General features: G+C 41.3%; 1 protein-coding gene across 3 annotated transcripts in view; it reads right to left on the bottom strand.

Moving 5' to 3' along the window:
• Positions 1–8,787: 8,787 nt before the first annotated feature.
• The window catches only part of adamts12 (ADAM metallopeptidase with thrombospondin type 1 motif, 12), a 46,692-nt gene continuing 34,681 nt past the window's right edge, over positions 8,788–20,798 (bottom strand). For all 3 annotated transcript variants that reach the window (XM_061928691.1, XM_061928689.1, XM_061928692.1), the window contains 10 exons: positions 15,232–15,476; positions 14,961–15,102; positions 13,321–13,447; positions 13,032–13,242; positions 11,995–12,966; positions 10,366–10,518; positions 10,110–10,286; positions 9,899–10,045; positions 9,216–9,369; positions 8,788–9,154 (listed from right to left, as the gene is read on the bottom strand). In XM_061928691.1, the coding sequence (XP_061784675.1) occupies positions 9,039–9,154; positions 9,216–9,369; positions 9,899–10,045; positions 10,110–10,286; positions 10,366–10,518; positions 11,995–12,966; positions 13,032–13,242; positions 13,321–13,447; positions 14,961–15,102; positions 15,232–15,476 (2,444 nt within the window). In that variant the 3' untranslated portion in view covers positions 8,788–9,038. The remainder of the gene's footprint in view (positions 9,155–9,215; positions 9,370–9,898; positions 10,046–10,109; positions 10,287–10,365; positions 10,519–11,994; positions 12,967–13,031; positions 13,243–13,320; positions 13,448–14,960; positions 15,103–15,231; positions 15,477–20,798) is intronic.

Below are 20,798 nucleotides of genomic sequence, written 5' to 3'. Positions count from 1 at the left end.
GCAGGGAAAAAGATAGTGCTGACATTGCACTTCAAAATAGCACTATTAACCAGTCATTTTAAACATGTAACTCATTCCTTTACAGAATAAACACATTTGAAAAAAAAACAAGTGCAACTGTACTTATTTGCACAAAAGTGTTAACATTGTATTTCCATGGCATATTGCATTGTAACTAGTTCCACAGCAGTTTCTATCCTGTTCTTACCTTATCTCATTGATCTCATCTCATACTGTATGTGTGTTTATGTGTGCGTACACATGAAAAACATAACAAATATATGAACATAACAATGAACAGAGTTGTACTTTTTAGATGTCAGGACCCTATGCAATACGTACACATATTCTTAATATAGTATACATTTTAACTGACCTTTATTTGACTATGTTTGTCTTTTTGTAGGTGGCTAAAATACGCGGTGCTGCTGACTGCCGTCTAACGTTACGTTACTGTGTGTGATACATTGACTAACGTAACGTTATGTATAGGTACCTCATGAAACCCTGCTTAAAAAAAAATCACTTGACAAAAAGTATGAATAAGGTAGCAAACTGCAGTGGACGCAACAGATTGCCGTGTTTGCAATGACGTTATAACCATAGACATCTTATAAGTAGATGCAGCATTGGTTGCTGTGACGTGAGCAATTTGGCCGCCATCTTAAAGTGCTGATGAGGAGCCGGCGAGCAGCCGAAACTGACAGATGACAGGTAGAAAACAAAGATGGTGGTGTTCACCGTTTTCCTGCTCAAATGAGCGGACTGTTGAAAATAGGAATCGGGGGATTACTTTTCACAAGTAAGATTTAACATTAACGTACTATTGGTTGTATTTTATGAAAATAATATTACCACAGAGTTGAGAAGGATCAAAGATCTTCAATATTTGTATGTGAAAATCACAAAGAAATCTTCTGGGGGAGGATGACGCCCCTACAGGGGTGTGGTTTACAAACTTTCAGCCCCACCTAAAACAAAATTCACCAGCCGCCACTGATTATGATGCATTCTCATTTTAGGCAAAGTATAAGACAATACTTTCTTAACAGTATAATTGTAACCAGGAATCAGTCTTCAAGTAACAATATTCAAATACTAACATTGTTGGGTTGAACAGAATTTGGTTTTATTCTGAATCCAGTGAAACAGATTGGTGGTTTTAGCTGATATGAAGACTTTCAGGTGTTTATATATGTTTAAGTATTTGGCAGACGCTTTTATCCAAAGCGACTTACATAAAATAATACATATAAAACAATCACTGCAAACATTATCATTTAAGGGAAGAATGTAATAGAAAATATCAATACAAAGTGTCAAGACAGAATAAACTCTCTGCTGCTGAAGCAATAGAGATACAGTCTATAGGTCCCTAAGATATATAGATATCTAATGTATTCATACATTGTTTATGTAGGATACACACATATGTATATATAACCTAATCATATTGTTTCTTCAATTTAAAAATAGATTACCGTTTTTTTCCCCCTTCTCTGGGATTATATTCCCAGTTTTGATCTCGGACGTCTGGTCATTTATAGTGTATAAGAATATTATATTACTGTTAAGCAAACTATGAATAATAAAACACGCCAAAACATGTGTCTGTTATCATGGCTACACGTATGACAAAAAAGGGGGTGAAAATCAGTCGTATTCAGTGAGGTAAAATGAATTAAATGCGCTGACAGTTCATTGCCCCTGCCAAATGAATTGCACTGAGTGGAGCGGATCACCACTCCAAGATGGCGGCCACGCGCCTCGTCTGCGCCAGTCGGCAGTAGCGTTCGATGCTGCGTCTACTTATAAGATGTCTATGGTTATAACGTTAGCAGTGAGTTTGCAGCCTCACTGATTTAACTACACAGCAAATAAAAGTCACGTTACTTAGCCAATAAACGTTATCTTACATTCAAAACTTACCCTTCTTTGTGCAACTTCAAATGTTGAACGAAGTTGGAAGTTGTTGCGTCTCCGTCTGTAATATTCGAACTGCGTGATTTGCATACCGCAATTCGTTTTTTGTTGACCAAGTCGTAGTTTTTATACCCGAACGAAACCCACTTTAACATAATTGTTTATCACTGGCACGTTGTTGGACAACTCTTCTTCATTGGTTGTCCTGCAATTTGATTGGATGAATGCTGTGTGATGAAAACAACGTATATCTAATTTGATTGGCTGTTGTACTGACAGCACACCAGCTGACAGGAATAACACGCTGATAGACAGACGAAGAAAATGAAAAATACGGAGCGCTCCCAAATAACTTTTTAAGCTTTGGATTTTGGGGAAAGTGGCAAGTCATGTCAAGTCATGTCAAGTCAAAAGGCTCAAGTCCAAGTGAAGTCACAAGTCATTGATGTTAAAGTCTAAGTCGAGTTGCAAGTCTCTTCACATTTTGTCAAGTCGAGTCTAAAGTCATCAAATTCATGACTCGAGTCTGACTCGAGTCCAAGTCATGTGACTCGAGTCCACACCTCTGCTAAAACCTGTATGTACCTTTCAGCATTAATGGTGCCTTCACAGATGTGTAAGTTACACCCCATACCATCACAGATGCTGGCTTTTGAACTTTGTGCCTATAACAATCCGGATGGTAGCTTTGCATTACAGAGTTTTAACTTGCACTTAACTTACAGATGTTGCGACGAACTGTAGTTACTGACAGTGGTTTTCTGAAATATTTCTGAGCCCATGTGGTGATATCCTTTACACACTGATGTCGTTTTTTGATGCAGTACCGCCTGAGGGATCCAAGGTCACGGCCTTGCCGCTTACGTCAGTGATTTCTCCAGATTCTCTGAACCTTTTAATATTACGGACCGTAGATGGTGAAATCCTTAAATTCCTTGCAATAGCCCGTGGAGAAATGTTGTTCTTAAATTGTTGGACGATTTGCTCACGCATTTGTTCACAAAGTGGTGACCCTCGCCCCATCCTTGTTTGTGAATGACTGAGCATTTCATGGAAGCTGCTTTTATACCTAATCATGGCACCCACCTTTTCCCAGTTAGCCTGTTCACCTGTGAGATGTTCAAAATAAGTGTTTGATGAGCATTCCTTAACTTTTCAGTCTTTTCGCCACTTGTTTCAGCTTTTTTGAAACATGTTGCAGGCATCAAATTCCAAATGAGCTAATATTTGCAAAAAATAACGTTTTCCAGTTCAAACGTTAAGTATCTTGTCGTCGCAGTCTATTCAATTGAATATAGGTTGAAAGAGATTTGCAAATCATTATATTCTGTTTTTATTTACCATTTACACAAAGTGACAACTTCACTGGTTTTGGGTTTTGTACATGTGATTTTTTTTTAGTTTATTAATACATTTGCAACATAAATTTTTTTTTTGTCATGTGAAGTGAAGTGAAGTGAATTATATTTATATAGCGCTTTTTCTCTAGTGACTCAAAGCGCTTTACATAGTGAAACCCAATATCTAAGTTACATTTAAACCAGTGTGGGTGGCACTGGGAGCAGGTGGGTAAAGTGTCTTGCCCAAGGACACAACGGCAGTGACTAGGATGGCGGAAGCGGGGATTGAACCTGCAACCCTCAAGTTGCTGGCACGGCCACTCTACCAAACGAGCTATACCGTCATAATGGGGTATTGTCTGTAGAATTTTGAGGACAAACATCACTGTTATGCTGATGACACCCAACTCTATATGCCCCTAAAGCTGAACAACACGCTGGATTGTAGTCAGCTGGAGGCGTGTCTTAATGAAATTAAACAATAGATGTCCACCAACTTTTTGCAACTCAACGCCAAGAAAACGGAAATGCTGATTTTCGGTCCTGCTAGACACCAACATTTATTTAATAATACCACCTTAACATTTGACAACCAAACAATTACACAAGGTGACTCGGTAAATAATCTGGGTATTATCTTCGACCCAACTCTCTCGTTTGAGTCACACATTAAGAGTGTTACTAAAACGGCCTTCTTTCATCTCCGTAATATCGCTAAAATGTGTTCCATTTTGTCCACTAGCGACGCTGAGATCATTATTCATGCGTTCGTTACGTCTCGTCTCGACTACTGTAACGTATTATTTTCAGGTCTCCCTATGTCTAGCATTAAAAGATTACAGTTGGTACAAAATGCGGCTGCTAGACTTTTGACAAGAACAAGAAAGTTTGATCATATTACGCCTATACTGTATATACCTTTATATAACTATATACTTACATACCGTAATTTTCGGACTATAAGTCGCAGTTTTTTTCATAGTGCGACTTATGTATGTTTTTTTCCTTTTTTATTATGCATTTTCGGCAGGTGCCACTTATACTCCGGTGCGACTTATACTCCGAAAAATACGGTATATATATACTTATACTGGCTCACCTGCACTGGCTTCCTGTGCACTTAAGATGTGACTTTTAGGTTTTACTACTTACGTATAAAATACTATACGGTCTAGCTCCAGCCTATCTTGCTGATTGTATTGTACCATATGTCCCGGCAAGAAATCTGCGTTCAAAGAACTCCGGCTTATTAGTGATTCCCAGAGCCCAAAAAAAGTCTGCGGGCTATAGAGCGTTTTCTATTCGGGCTCCAGTACTATGGAATGCCCTCCTGGTAACAGTTAGAGATGCTACCTCAGTAGAAGCATTTAAGTCCCATCTTAAAACTCATTTGTATACTCTAGCCTTTAAATAGACCCCCATTTTCTGTTTGTTTGAGATTGTCATTACGTCCACAAGTGTTGGAAAAGTGTATTACGTACCGCTGCGGACCACAGCTGAAAAACAGATATTTTTGGTGGTCCTTTAGGAGGCGCTCCCGGCCCAACAATGGTTGAGAAAAATTGCTCTAAACTGTGTACTAGCAGCTGTTAGCCTACATGGCCAGTCGCTATAGGCAAGAATATGGCAGTCTTTGAGGGTCAAAACAGTGTTTAGTAATGTAATTACAGTAGTGTAACTGCATTGAAACAGTTGATTAGAGTTAGCACTTTGTCACGTTAACATTGTTAGCATTTACTACTAAACAATACTGACTACTTGTGTTACATGAATATGTGTGTTAGCGTATAATAGTTGACAGGTACACTATAATGGATTAGCCTAAGATTTAAGTACAGTATTTTACTTATGCAAAGCATAATAATAATAGTGTGCATGCTAAAAAAAAAAGTCAGTCTTCAAGGTAACATTTTTTTACATTCTTGAACTGATGTAAAAATGTGTTGTTGTTTTTTTAAGTTTTCGATACACTTTTATCATGCTGCAATATGTTTCAATATAGAAAGATAATTTGTCACCTTCTGCGATGATGTGGCAACTTGTCCGGGGTGTACGCCGCCTTCTGCCTGCCTGAATACAGCTGAGATAGACTCCAGCAACCCACGCAACCCCGAAAGGGACAAGCGGTAGAAAATGGATGGATGGGATGGAATCTGTCACCTTATGTTGAATCCTATAAAGACAGCTTTAGCAAACACGTTACCACTCAATTTTGAAATGTACTGTAATTAGTATTTGGTACACTGTATGAATGTGTGTAAGCTAACTCTTCTAGGGCCTATTATGCAAACAGTCAGATGAAGCAACACTCTGACATAACATGACAAGAGCTGTGTTAAACAATGCAGCAGGATGGGCTCACCGTGACAACACGCAAACACATTCACTGATAGGAAGAGTTGATGCTCCACGTTGACCCAGTAATGTGTTACTACTTCCATTAGTGCTGACCAACTCTTGGTGTCTGACTTGAATAACAGCAAATGCATGATGCTTGTTTTAATCCGTGTCTGGTTATCTGGCACAGAGGAAACCTGGGGAAAATGTTGGCCGGATGAACTTGATCCCTGAACCTGAGCTTTGTGCTGCTGAGGTTGATGTTACACATCCTGCATCAGGATTGGGCATTCTGAGTTGTCCTTGTTGGAATGACCCGTCAAGGATATTATGTCATAAATGGTAAGCACAAACATTGTATACATTTATTGATAGAGAATATATGTACAAGATCATACAAAAACAGTAGCCATCTGGTTTTGGGGGACCTGAGAGGGATGACCCGCAACGCCTCTTTTTTTTAATTGGTCACTTTCACACCTGAGGAGCATCACAGATTCAACTACAGAGTTCTGCAGTTCATTTAAAGTGACTGTTTGCAACCCTCACATGGCTGCCTACAGAGTGCTAACTTTCGAAAGTGCTGTGGATTGGAGCGTTATATTTATGAGAACATAAACTACGGCCCACTAAACACACACATATTAATTATGTTTGTTCTCATGATAGCGATTTGGCAAAGTCCAGCTACTCATACCAACTATCATTTAACGTACCGGTACTGTATTTTTCGGACTATAAGGCGCACTCAAAATCCTTAAATTTTCTCAAAAATCGACAGTGCGCATTATAACCTGGTGCACCTAATGAACGGCATAATTCTGGTTGTGCTTACCGACTTCGAAGCAATTTTATTTGGAACATGGTGTAATGATAAGTGTGACCAGTAGATGGCAGTTGTACATAAGAGATACGTGTGGCGCCAGTAAACAACACCAAAACTTTAAATGTTCCATTAATAATATAGAACCTTACACACGACGCTCAAAACTTTGTCCAAATGTTTTTAATATGACTTCGGTAAGCTACGAAGCCACACCGCTTGATGGATTGCCGGCGCATTAAACATACGAGTATTATTATGGTGTGTGTAAAAGGACCGCAAAATGGTACCTATTAGCAGACATATTACCTGGCGTTTTGTTTCGCAATATTATACAAAACCTTCTGGTACCAGCTGATGTACCAGCTGATCTGCATAAGTCCTGAAAATGTGCGCGCGTCCGCCATTGTAGTCATATGCTTCTTCTTTTTCTCTATCTTCTTACAGTATGTGGCATTCATCTTCCGTTGTTGCCATTTCTAGTATAAAGTAGCGTAAAGTTCTTACTTATGTCTGTCAGTAGACTAGCTATCAAAGCGCTAAAAACGGTAGTGGGTTTACATAATTCACCCACGGAACTTTAGTTATTAGAAGGTTCCGGTCGGACACATTTCCGGCGTTGATGTTGCATTATTGAGCCACGGATGAGAAGATCCATTCATTCATCCATTTTGATGCTTCGTTATTGATTTAAGTAACAGTTAGCTCCATCTTTTGACACTTCTTCGACTCCCGTACTTGCACGCTACACGGCTACAACAAAGATGACAGGGAGAAGACGCTGCTGAAGGTGAGCCACGTAGGTAAGACTGCCCACAAAACGGCGCATCCCGAAGAGACGCTCAGAAAGCTACCACCATCACATGTTATGTAGACCACAAGATAGTGTTTTAAATTTAGAAAAAAATCGTAATATGACCCCTTTATCCATCCATCCATTCATTTTATACCGCTTGTCCCTATCGGGCCGTCATCACATGGCCAACACAAAGAGACCCCTTTAATGCGCCTTATAATCCGGTGCACCTTTTGTATGAAGATAAACCTGAATAGTACGCCTTTTAATCCGGTGCGCCGTATGGTCCGAAAAATATGGTATAGCGTATCAAAATGACAACATGACTGCAAATTGTTAATTGCTTCAGAGCTCCAGATATAGCGGTGGCCAACAGCCATTAACACCAGCCTTTTTCTTGGGCCGACAAACAATTTTTATTCCATATAATTGTGAAAAATATAAACTTTTTTAATGTTTTCTTTTAAACCATTAATGGTAACATAAGCTAGCCGTGGGGTTCTTGTTGTGTTTTGGGGTTTGAAAAAAGTAACTTTAAACAAATTGCAAACAGTCACTTTAAGAGTAGTTGTTGAAACTTTCCCTCTGATTGATGTAAACACACAGTCCCAGCGCAATATTTGAAAACACAATGAGAACAAAGACTACCACACTAAATGCTACAGTATAAAAAAGGACAGATACAAATATGATTTTTTACATGCTTTGCTCTGCTTTTGCCAGTTTAAAATACACATTCAGCATCAGTACCGGTTAAGGCAAAGCACCTTTGACGCACAAAAACATTTAAATGAATAAAATACGTGTACATCATCCAGTTTATGAGTAAGTAAAATTTGTGCTTGCGGTATTGCTATGGCATACTAAAGTGGTTACCACTGCACCTCATGTAGTGTACAGTTTGCACCCTGCTGAGGAATCAGCCTAAACGTTAGTGCTAACATCATATAGTGTTCTCAGTGAAATACAGTAGAACCTCTAAAGTCAAATGGGTCTGCAGTTAATACATATGGGCAAGATTTTCAGAAGTTGTCAAATATTTTAGAGTCAAAACTGTCAACATTGTTACGTTAGATACCAACTCAGCAACCACCTAAAGCCAGCCAGTTAAAACAAGTGAATCGGGTTCCAACTATAGAAGATCAGACTGACCCGCAAGTAATTTCTGTTTACACTTACAGAATTTTTTTTTTTTTTTTTTTGCAGAAGACCTTAAATGAGCAGTAGAGACAATGCATGTTTCTCGCAGTAGAGACAATTTTTTACTGTACACTCCTTTGGTAACTTTTCTACTTCTGACCAGGTGAATCAGTCCTGTGCATTTTTGTTGACATTAATGTGTCTTTAATGTATCTTACTGTTACTAGTAAGAAATACGCTCATTATATAGACAACCTTTGTTATTAGTATTGCTCTGTTAAAAAGACAATGAGTTGGCAGGACAATACAATACCGGCTTCTGGTCTTTTGCTTTAAAAAAATGTGGTCCCCTGAACCATTGTGTTGAACTGCCTTGACCAAAGTGTTACTTTCAAAACTGTGCTTTGTGTCACGTAAACAACAATGGCTGTGAAGAAAACATTTAATGATGGCCATGATTTGCCAAATGTTTACACTTTAAAACATTTTCTGTGCAAATACTGAAGGTTGCCTCCTCCGGAACAGATCATTTTCACGATATAAGAAAGATTGCAAATCCAAACAAATGGAAAGTCGACCAGCATCACCAACTTTAGAGGTTCCACTGTCGGTCAAATATTTCCTGTTCCGCGTTGACGAATAACAGTAGCTGGGAGGTGCAGTGAGAGGATATACCCGTCTATGACCTACAGGTGACACAACACTGTCGTTGCACCGACCTGAAAGAGCAACGACCTAGCAGCTTCAGCTTGTCGCAGAAGCGAGAGGACATTGTGTTCTTTCTGCAAACTGGACCTGTTAAAGAGGGAATATAGCTAATTCAAGGCCAACTGAAAGCAAGATGTTTGTAACCAACCTGTGGTAGAGCGGCATTCCTGCGTGTTACACTTCCTGAACACTTCTGGTTTGGACATCTTCTCACAAAGGCTGTCTGGCATCACACTAGAATCCTCAGCCCTCACGCAGATGACGTCACGCAGCTGCTGACCTCCTCCGCAGCTTACAGAGCACTGTGGAGTCATAACATACACTTTTGCAGCCTCCTTTTTATGATGGAAAATGCACATTATATATCAGGGGTAGGGAACCTATGGCTCTAGAGCCAGATGTGGCTCTTTTGATGACTGCATCTGGCTCTCAGATACATCTTAGCTGACATTGCTTAACACAATAAGTAATGAATAATTCCGCTGGTAATCACAGTGTTAAAAATAACGTACAAAATATAAAACATTCTCATGCATTTTAATCCATCCATCCGTTTTCTACCACACCTGTTCAAGAAGTCGCATTAATGGGAAGAAGTATTTTATTTATTATTGGTTAGCTTCAGAATAACAATGTTATTAAAAAGAATAAGAGACTTATTATACTCTAAAAATGTTGGTCTTACTTAAAAATGCACGGATTTAGTTGTATTCAGTGTTAAAAAATATTATATGGCTCTCACGGGAATACATTTTAAAATATTTGACTTTCATGGCTCTCTCAGCCAAAAAGGTTCCCGACCCCTGTTATATATGATTGTCTGTCTTAGACCTGCTCCCACTCTTCTGTCGTCCAAAGGGTACAGGACTTCAGGCTGCATGTTTCGGTGCTATTTGGCCTCAGTGTGGCGCCGCAACCATGAGGCACTGGACAGTACACCAGCCGTTCCCTCATACCCACACCACAGCTCCCGGTGCACTGAGTTAGAGAAGTAATTAATTAACTGTATTTGTGTACACATATGCCATTACACAGGACATACTGGTGCCCAGGGTGACATGCTCCAGTCTACACAGGCCTTTAGGGGGCAGATCAAAGCACTGACAGGTTTGCTCGACACCGCCTGACAATGGAAGGGTCGAAGAGGACGGTGACTCTGGGAATCAACGCACTGGACATCCCGGTACCGCTTACCCACTACCGTACAATGATCAGGACACTGTGGACAACATTTATCAGATACTGTATATTGATAGATTGGAGTTTTTTTTAGTATTTTAAGGACTAGAGGATGTTACCTTGCTCCAGCTGCCACTTTGCCACGTGGCACATGGCTGTAGATGGCAGGTGCGGGCAGGCTCTGGTTTTTTTGTGATTTCACAATCCTTGTCCTTCTGGGAGCTACAAGTGACAGTCCTCCATATTGCACCAATCCCGCATGTTGTTGAACACTGGAGTGGGACAGACAAAAACAAAGGATTTCATCCACCATTTATTATTTATCCATTTAATTTTACCGTTTGTTCTGTGCATTGGAAAGCTGGAGCTCATCCTAGCAGGCTTATGTCGCTTTTCCACTGCATAGTACAGATACGGCTTGACTCAACTCACAACCGTACAATGAGAAACTGTGAAAGCTAAGCTATATTAAATGCATTATTCAGAATGAGATATAAAATATGGAATTGGAAAATTGTATCCAAGTGGAGACTGAAGGCATCAGGATAAATGGTCCACTACAGCAAAGCGAAGACCAAGGAGTACAGTATAATATTGCAGCGTCCAGACTAGCTAAGCACAACAGCTGGGTAAACTAATGCCAGCAAGTGTGGAACGCCGAAGGACCAGAAATAATAGTATTAATAGTCATTTTCACATCTAATTTATATTATTCAGTTAAACTAGTTTTAGAATGTGCGAGGACAAATCATACACAATATCACAGTTAAACATAGAATTTGGACATTTTGAATACAACAAGCACTTCCTTTTTGATCAAACATTAATAATAGTGTACCAATAAAGTACCACAACAAAATGTTACAGTTTCCCAGACCTTTACTATTAAAAGGGCTGTTTGTAAACTTGACACAGATGCATAGAGGGTGCTAACTTTCTAATGTATTGTAAGCATTGTGTCCCGTCCACTTACGGCTCTTAGGACGTAATAGTGTACAGCATGTACTTGCATACGTAACACGCACATGCGCATTAGGTTTGTGTGTTGTCAGCCAATGATAGCGACTTTGTTAGCTAATGTTACATATCCTATTTTGTAGTCATGTTGTTGTTATGATAGAATATACAAATTGTTTGTTGCTTCTATTAGACTGCATTTGTGTCTGTGCACGTGCTCTTTGCACATACATATTGGAAAGACAGGGTGAGTGATAAGCCTGAACGCCAATCAAATTCATCGGGCTGACATGTTTTTTTTATTCAATTGAATTAGCAATTGTGAAAAATAGAGATATTTACAAAATGATGTATGTTCTGGTCAACCACTATTGGTAACAAACGTTTGCCGGTGGTGTTCTTATATTTTTTGGTATGGCAAATTTAACTATGAGCAAGTTGCAAACAGCCCCTTTAACTATCTTCAATTATTATTATGCTTTCATGCAAACTACACTCCAGTAATTATGTGGGGATTTTATGAATTACCATCGTAGTAAGTTGAAGTTGTTGGTAGGATCCTCAAATTTGCTTAGCGTCTTGCTGTGTACTTTTGAGGAATTTCAATCTAAAAACCCTACCCATGTAATATGCAGACCTCAGCTTACTACAGTATGATAATTAATTATAATAATATCAATGGAGGGTGGTCAGCATTAGAACATAACAAAACATATTTTTAAATCCTTGGAAAATACTGGCACTGCACTTTCTTGGTATAATATATGATGGCCCGAAATGTCTGCACCCACCTCACTCCAGTTTCCTACGACCCAGAACACTTCCATACTGACTGGCCCTCCCTGGTCCTGGGAGGGGCTGCTTCTGGGATTTGAATCTGGCTGATTCTGGCTGTCAGAGCGGTTGCCTTTGGAATGGGTTGGGGTTTCTTTGGCAGAGTTGCTTTTCTTGGTAGTCACTGTGGGCTTCTTCACTTTAATAACCTTAATGGTAATCTGGGGGAATGCTGCAGTACTGGAATGGAATGGAGCTTGTGTTGTGTTGAGACGGGTTTTGGGTGGAACCGAATGCAACTTCAACATGGGAGTAGTTAGAGGAACCTTGTGCATCTGGGGGCTGTATGAAGAGATGCGTGGGTTGCTGTCATGAGTGATCTCGGTAGTGACATGCGAGGTGAAGAGGGACGATGTGGTGGCTTGTGTGGTTGTGTGCATGCAAGGACCACGTGTTTGTAAAGTGGGTGTGATTATATGCGACACTGGTGTGGTTGATTTAAGAGAACTCTTGACCCAAGTAGTACCAACGTCCAGATCGATAATTCCCTCCTCCTCTCGTGTCCTATCATCTGTGATGTAGTCATAACCAGGACTGTTCATCACCACGTTTGGTGTGCTTCCCTCCTCAACATCCACTCTTTCCTCTGTTTCTGTATTTTCCATACTTGTTGCTTTCCTCTGATTTTTCTCAACAACATTATTGTCATAATGATCGGTTGATGGGATCTTAGAGGTTGTGGCAGTAACTGCTGTGGCTGAGGTCCTTGTGAGTGGGGGAGAACGCTCAGTAGGGTGGCTCTTAGGCAGGTAAATGCGGCGGTATTTAGGAGGAGGCCCAGGACGTCGTTGAAGCCTTGAATTTGGGCAGCTCTGCAGAGCACACAGAGACCGGGTTCGTGGTTTGGTTGCAAGGTCGCACTGCTTTTTGGGTGCCAGCATACATTTCACGGTGCGGGAGCGAACTCCTCCTCCGCATGTCACTGGACACTGGGAAGAAGGCCGATTATGATATGATGAGAAAATTATCCTACATGATTCTGAAGAGGACTTACATCTTCCCAGAGTCCAACATCCCAATCCTGTCCACAAGGTACATCTCTGTTGCACGGCACAACAGGTTTAGGTTTGAGGAGGTGCTTGCACTCCACTGGATGGAGCACCCTTTCCTCACCCAAAACTGTACGGACACAAAGAACCGTACGCTTCCGCAAGCTGTCCGAACCACAGGTGGCCGTGCACTGCTGCCAGCGACCCACCCACCACCTTAAAACAAAGGGAGAAGTGAGACAGAACGGCCAAAAGATTGATGAAAAATAAAACACGAATCAGGAGGATTTGGACCTGGCAGGACAATCTGTGGTCTTGCACCTTCGGTGTCTATCTTCTGGACGACTCTCTGGGTCACAGAGAGATTCGTCTACAACACCCAAATCCAACTCGAAGCAGCGTGCAGGCTGGTGCTGCTCACCTAAGACAGACAGAAAAATGGTCTAGCACCTAAGTCTGTAAAACTATAATCACAATCATCTTGTGATTACAGATGATATTATAGATCATGAGATGGTTTTATAAATAAAACCAACTCAGTAAAGCAGAACGAAACCAAACAGGAGCAAAAACGCAGTGCATACAGTACCTCCACTAAGGCCTAGCAGTATCCCATGGCTAGGGTACTTACTTAGGGTGCTTGAATCTTAAATGACATGCACTATAGATCGCGAAAAGGTAGAAGATCACCATCAAGGTATACTATCTGGGATCAGAAAGAATCATTACCCTGAAATGTATATCAAGTAAGTGCTTTTTCTATGGTGATGCTGCAAAATACAAAGTAAGATAGAAACTGGATGTTGCTCTGCGGATCGCAATGACGGGTATATCTGAACTTACACTTGCACTGCAATCACAGTGGTAGATATCTGATTCATAGTTTAAAAGAATACATTTGAGTCACTTAAACCAAATAGTGTAAATCCAGCCTTTGTGCAAATGCTGAGAAATGTGATTGCTAGGTCAAAATGTTATAAAAATATACAAAATATTGTAACTAAATAAACTGGTAATAATAACGTTAGTTAATACATTGCAGCATATTACATTACCGTATGACCTGAATATAAGACGACCCCTCTAACTTTAAGAAAAAAGCAGAGCCAAATTAGGTCCAAATTAATCTTAATCTTTTGAATATCAGTGAAATACCAACTGAAGGATTTTAAAAAGCAATGAAAAATATGTCATATTAACTGCTTGACACTTGTTTGATGAGCCTCTGGTATTCGCTAACTTTCGAACAACATTTAAGAAACTTTCCAGTGGTTTTCTTTGTTGCCAGTCACTGGTGTGTGTGAGTTACAGGAGGAAATGCTATGACTTGCTTGGGGATAAGTCATTTGGTGCCACTTGTTTGCATGAACTGTATAATACATCTACATAACCCAAAGATAAAAAGATGGGTTTTTTTCAGACTTCTTTTTGAAGAAAAAATATTCACTTATATTTGGGTCAATACGGCAATACCCATATACAATACAAAAGTATGCCCCCCCGAGAACCTGACATTAAAACAATCTAATTTGACTGTAATGATTATTCTGGTAATGTCAACATTATTTTAGGTGTACAGTAACATTCATGTGAAAAGGATTTTAACTTTTGAGCATCCACACAACAATTCAGTCCTTAACTGATGAGGTAAAAATCCTAATTTGTGGCACAAGAAAACACTATCGAAAGGCGGAATGTCTGAAAGGGTCCCTATTATTAAAAAAAAAAAAAACTCCTTACCTATTTATACCTGTTTTTGTGTATCTTGGATCCCCATAAGTACCAACAATTTAAAAAATCTAACCACGGACACATGTCGGAGATATTTATAGAACAATCTTATCTTCTTCCAAACTACATGTTGTGTAGACCACAAGGAAGTGTTTTAAATTTAAGGAAAAATCATCCCTTTAAACATCAAACACAGGACCCACCTAGCCCACAGGTAGTGCTGCAGTCTGTCCATGCGCCATGTCTCCACCAGTACATGGGTTTGACAACATCATTTACTGTTTCTTTGGTCTTTTTAACAATGTACTCGTACTTAAGGCCTGGGTTCTTCTCCTGAAACAACAACTGGACAACAGCATGGATTATCATGCAAAGGGTCATAATGCCTATGATGAACTTAGAGCCCATTCTTTATTACAAAGTATTACTATAATGTTGACATCCTTCAAGCAAGGAATCCTTAGGTGGGCGTACCTGGAGCATGACTGGCTCTCTAGTGGGTCCAGGTGCGGTAAGGTTCTCCATGTTCCCACTACGTTCATAGTAGAAGGTGGTCCCACCAGCCAGGTACTCCCCATTCCATTGGATGATGTAGTTGCCGTTGAGAAAGTACTCCTCAGAGCCCTGTCTTCTCAGAGCCAGGAAGTTACCTGTCTCTTCAGTTTCCTTTACCAGGATGTCCCGCGCCCCCTCTGGTATCACCCCCACATCCACGTACCCTGTCAAAATCAGGAAGTGGTGTGGGAGTCACGGCAAGGTAATACAATATATGGACCACCATGGCTTGTGGGGCACGCACATTCAGACGACTACAGCTTCACTTTGATCTTTAATAGAGGGTGGGCTCTGTCTGCGGGATTGGTTGGCATGTGTGTGTTCGGCGTGGGGGGCACTGCCCTGTCCCTGCTTTTCAATTTGTGTGGATGGGAGGGGAGATGGCAGAGAAACAAGCAACTGTAAGTGGAGTGTGTGGAGTTTAATGATGTTTGTGGGAAGGTGTGTGTGTGTCTTTCTACTTTTGTGCAGCAGGGGAGTTGCGGGGTTGGGGGGTGTTGCACTTATGTCTAGGCCTTTTGAAGTGTTACACATTTGGGCTGGTTATCTGGTAAGGATGCTGTGGCGAGCAATAGAGGGAGACAACCTGGGTAAGAGTGCCAGCTTTATTGTTTTTGGCTTTTTATAGTTTAAGCTGCATTTGCTCAATGTTAATCAATCAATCAGTCAATGTATTTCTATTTGAAACATATTAAATCTTGACAAGCAAACATTTTTGCTCAAGTGGTCAACAGCCCAAAAGGAGTGGGAAGAAGCAGAGCTTGTCTGATCCCACCCATGTGCCCAAGCACCATTCAAAAAAGAAAACAGAAAAGCAACAGAAGCAAGGAAAAACTTGTCTGTGGGAAGAAACCTTGGATAGAACCCAGGCTCTTTTTGGGTGGCTGTCTGTCTCAACCAGTTGGTTAGAGAGAGAGACAGTAGAGGGACAGAGGGTCGTGAGAAATAAGAAATAACAATGTTAAAAAAGAATAGGATAAAGCAGAGCCTATTTGATTGTACCCTTATGATTTTGTCCCATCATGAGTATCTGATAGTGATATCATACATTTTACTTCAAATTTTCTTTTGTATACTTTGTGAACACCATCTGCTTGTACTGTTTCTTGCTCATATAAGTACATTGTTTGAGTTATTTACTTAATCCATTCCATAGTTTAATCTCACATATAAATGCTTTCAAAGTTGTGCATGAATATCAATGTTTTAGGTTCCTTCTATTCCTAAGATTGTATTTTCCTTCTCTTGTTGAGAAGTACTGTTGCATTTTTCTGCGCAGCCCTGTGTTATTGGCTTTGTACATGATTTACTTTTTAGTTAAAATTAGGAGGTCAGCCGTTACAGCCAACCTCCAGACCCTATCTGTACTGTAAAGTTTAAATTTGAATGACAATAAAAAGGAAGTCTAAGTCTAAGTCTAAGTCTATTGATGTGTATACTGTACCGTGAGGGAGATATGTATGCTTGTAGGGACTAATAATGCGATTACAATTGGGGGACATCAAGGCCATGGTGGGACCCTACCATCCCAAGCCCCCCATACCCTAAGTGTCTAACATGTAGCTACAATTGAGGGATGGACGAGCAGGGGACAAGTCAGGAGGACTGGAGCCACATAGTGGCATCCTCATCCCCCCGCAGGACAATCCCTCGAAGTCTTATGTGTGTGTTTGTCCTATAAGTAGGAGGAGCAGAGTGCGTGCGTGTGTGAAGTGAAGTGAAGCATATTAATATAGCACTTTTTCGAGACACTCAAAGCGCTTTACATAGTGAAACCCCTTCTACAAAGCCTTTAAGCTACATTTAAACCAGTGTGGGTCGCACTGGGAGGAGGTAGGTCAAGTGTCTTGCCCAAAGACACAACAGCAGTGACTATGATGGTGGAAGCGAGAATCGAACCTGGAACCCTCAAGTTGCTGGAACGGCTGCTCTACCAACCTAGCTACACCACCCCGTGTGTGTGTGTGTGTGTGTGTGTGTGTGTGTGTGTGTGTGTGTGTGTGTGTGTGTGTGTGTGTGTGTGTGTGTGTGTCTATGCTTGCGAGGGGAAGCATAACAGCAGCCAGTTTGATATTAACTGTCAAAAAAATCAATCATTATTGGTGACGTCCTCATCGTCCTATATATAGCGCCTGATAGACGCTACATATATTTTCGATGAAAAAGTCACCTAGTAAATAATGGCCTCACGGTCCAGCCGAAATCTTTGTATGTGTTGAACGATTGTCCAAATGCGGCCGATATGCGCAGGATATGCGCGAGAGTGGGAGTGGTGTCAAGTGAAGCAGAGACACAGCCTGGTAAATGATGTGCATTTTGATTTTTGATTGTTAATTCGGAGTGGTATTATGGTCCTTTATTCCTCCAATGGATGTTGAAGGTGGACACCAAAACAGTTTTTTTCCCCTCAAATGCTTCAAATCTGATATTTTTGCATCAGATTTGGACCACATCAGGAGGTAGTCCAAATCCGTTTGGAATCTGATCTTTTCAAATGTGACTGCAGTCTAAACGGCAATTCACCTGTTTGGAACTTTTAAGTCATCTTTGGTCGAGGTACGTTATTCGTGTATGCTTTCCTTTTTACAATTCTCTTCCTCCTCTCCTGCAGTTGTTTTCCATTATCTGCCTACTTCCTATACACAACAGCCACTGCACAAACCCACTAACATGCTGATCTGTGGCGCCGATATTTTTCTCTGGTAGTAACGACTGCCTTGTTCAATTACGAAATCCAGTCAATATTCTTTGTTTTCACTTTATCGAACTGCACATTCAAGTGACGTCAAGGACACATTGGGGCCTGTGCGCGTTTATAGTGGAGTCTGATAAAGATCACATTTTACTTGTCACCCGGAAAAAAATCTGATTTTGAAAAAATCTGATTTGGTCCACTTTGACCTGCAGTATAAACATAGTCCAATTGAAGCGATCAGAAGAGATTAGAAAGCTTTATGGAGGTCTCCTTTACCATTGTGTTACGTGTGGAGTAGACTACATCTAAATGCAATATAATGTTTCGCCTTCTCGGGGCACTGGACTTATTGCAGCCACAGAAGCACGTTGAGGCAAAAGTACTTAGGTCAATGAGAAAATACAGGCAATGCAGGATTTGACAGGGAACACCCACATTTCAGGTTAGTTCCACCAAGAGTGCACATCTTAGATAAAGGCGCGCAGTGAAAGACTTATGTTTGCAACTGCAAAGTTTTTCTTCTTAAGCACATGGTAGAATAGCGCCCGTGCTGTGCATTCGCACCATGAGACATTTGCTCATCCCATCACTTCTATTTTTCTGTATTACACTAATATCTCCGACTTATTGGACTATTTCTTATTTGGAGTCGTTCTGACTATTCACTTTGTGCTAGGTTGCCACTGTCATTAATGTTTGCGAGAGGAGGGAATAAATTAAATGATACACACACAAATTTAGTCGCAGGCAAGCAAACTTGCGGTGACTATTTGATAATTTTGAGTCTTTGTATTTTATGTATATTATAAATTGTGTCAGTAACCATCAACAAATCTGCTTTAACATACTATAATTTCGCTCCATGTGCATAGAATCATGCTGGGACGTAGAGCACATGCGATTGGCCGAGTGTGTGTACACCTTTATAGTACGAGTATAATGGAAAAACAAGTTGCCTCTATATTGAAGCGATTGTCATATATATCTGATTTATAATACTAAAAGTCTTACAAAGTCCATCCACATATTTTCTATCGCAGGGGGGCTGGAGCCTATTATCCCAGCTGCACCCTGGACAAGTCACGGCCTCATCGCAGGGCCAACATTTCCGCATAAAAATTTATGATAAAAAAAATATAAATTTCACAGAGATTCCTGAGCCATTTTGAGAGTCAATGAAGTCAATGAAAAAGCTGGAACGCAAATGGCGCGCGATTAAACTTGAGGTTTACCATCAAGCATGGAGTGATAGTTTAATAACTTATAAACACATGCTTAACTTAGCTAAAGCTAAATATTACTCAAATCTCATCCACCTCAACAAAAATGATCCACAATTTTTGTTTAGTACAGTAGCATCGCTAACCCAACAAGGGACTCCTCCCAGTAGCTCCACTCACTCCGCAGATGACTTTATGAATTTCTTTAATAAGAACATTTAACTCATTAGAAAGGAGATTAAAGACAATGCATCCCAGCTATGTTGTGGATCGGTGGAGGGAATACTTCGAAGACCTCCTCAATCCCACCAACACGTCTTCCTATGAGGAAGCAGTGCCTGGGGGGTCTGTGGTGGGCTCTCCTATTTCTGGGGCTGAGGTTGCTGAGGTAGTTAAAAAGCTCCTTGGTGGCAAGGCCCCGGGGGTAGATGACATCCGCCCGGAGTTCCTTAAGGCTCTGGATGCTGTGGAGCTGTCTTGGTTGACAAGACTCTGCAGCATCGCGTGGACATCGGGGGCGGTACCTCTGGATTGGCAGACCGGGGTGGTGGTTCCTCTCTTTAAGAAGGGGAACCGGAGGGTGTGTTCTAACTATCGTGGGATCACACTCCTCAGCCTTCCCGGTAAGGTCTATTCAGGAGTACTGGAGAGGAGGCTACGCCGGATAGTCGAACCTCGGATTCAGGAGAAACAGTGTGGTTTTCGTCCTGGTCGTGGAACTGTGCACCAGCTCTATACTCTCGGCAGGGTCCTTGAGGGTGCATGGGAGTTTGCCCAACCAGTCTAGATGTGTTTTGTGGACTTGGAGAAGGCATTCGACCGTGTCCCTCGGGAAGTCCTGTGGGGAGTGCTCAGGGAGTATGGGGTATCGGTTTGTCTGATTGTGGCAGTCCGCTCCCTGTATGCTCAGTGCCAGAGCTTGGTCCGCATTGCCGGCAGTAAGTCGGACACGTTTCCAGTGAGGGTTGGACTCCGCCAAGGCTGCCCTTTGTCACCGATTCTGTTCATAACTTTTATGGACAGAATTTATAGGCGCAGTCAAGGCGTTGAGGGTATCCGGTTTGGTGGCTGCAGGATTAGGTCTCTGTTTTTGCAGATGATGTGGTCCTGATGGCTTCATCTGGCCAGGATCTTCAGCTCTCGCTGGATCGGTTCGCAGCCGAGTGTGAAGCGACTGGGATGAGAATCAGCACCTCCAAGTCGGAATCCATGGTTCTCGGCCGGAAAAGGGTGGAGTGCCATCTCCGGGTTGGGGAAGAGATCTTGCCCCAAGTGGAGGAGTTCAAGTACCTCGGAGTCTTGTTCACGAGTGAGGGAAGAGTGGATCGTGAGATCGTGAGATCGACAGGCGGATCGGTGCGGCGTCTTCAGTAATGCGGACGCTGTATCGATCCGTTGTGGTGAAGAAGGAGCTGAGCCGGAAGGCAAAGCTCTCAATTTACCGGCCGATCTACGTTCCCATCCTCACCTATGGTCATGAGCTTTGGGTTATGACCGAAAGGACAAGATCACGGGTACAAGCAGCCGAGATAGGGTGAGAAGCTCTGCCATCCGGGGGGAGCTCAAAGTAA

This window comes from Nerophis lumbriciformis, linkage group LG33 (genome assembly GCF_033978685.3).
Source record: "Nerophis lumbriciformis linkage group LG33, RoL_Nlum_v2.1, whole genome shotgun sequence".
Lineage (NCBI taxonomy): Eukaryota > Metazoa > Chordata > Actinopteri > Syngnathiformes > Syngnathidae > Nerophis > Nerophis lumbriciformis.
This window is presented reverse-complemented; position numbering and strand designations above follow the sequence as displayed.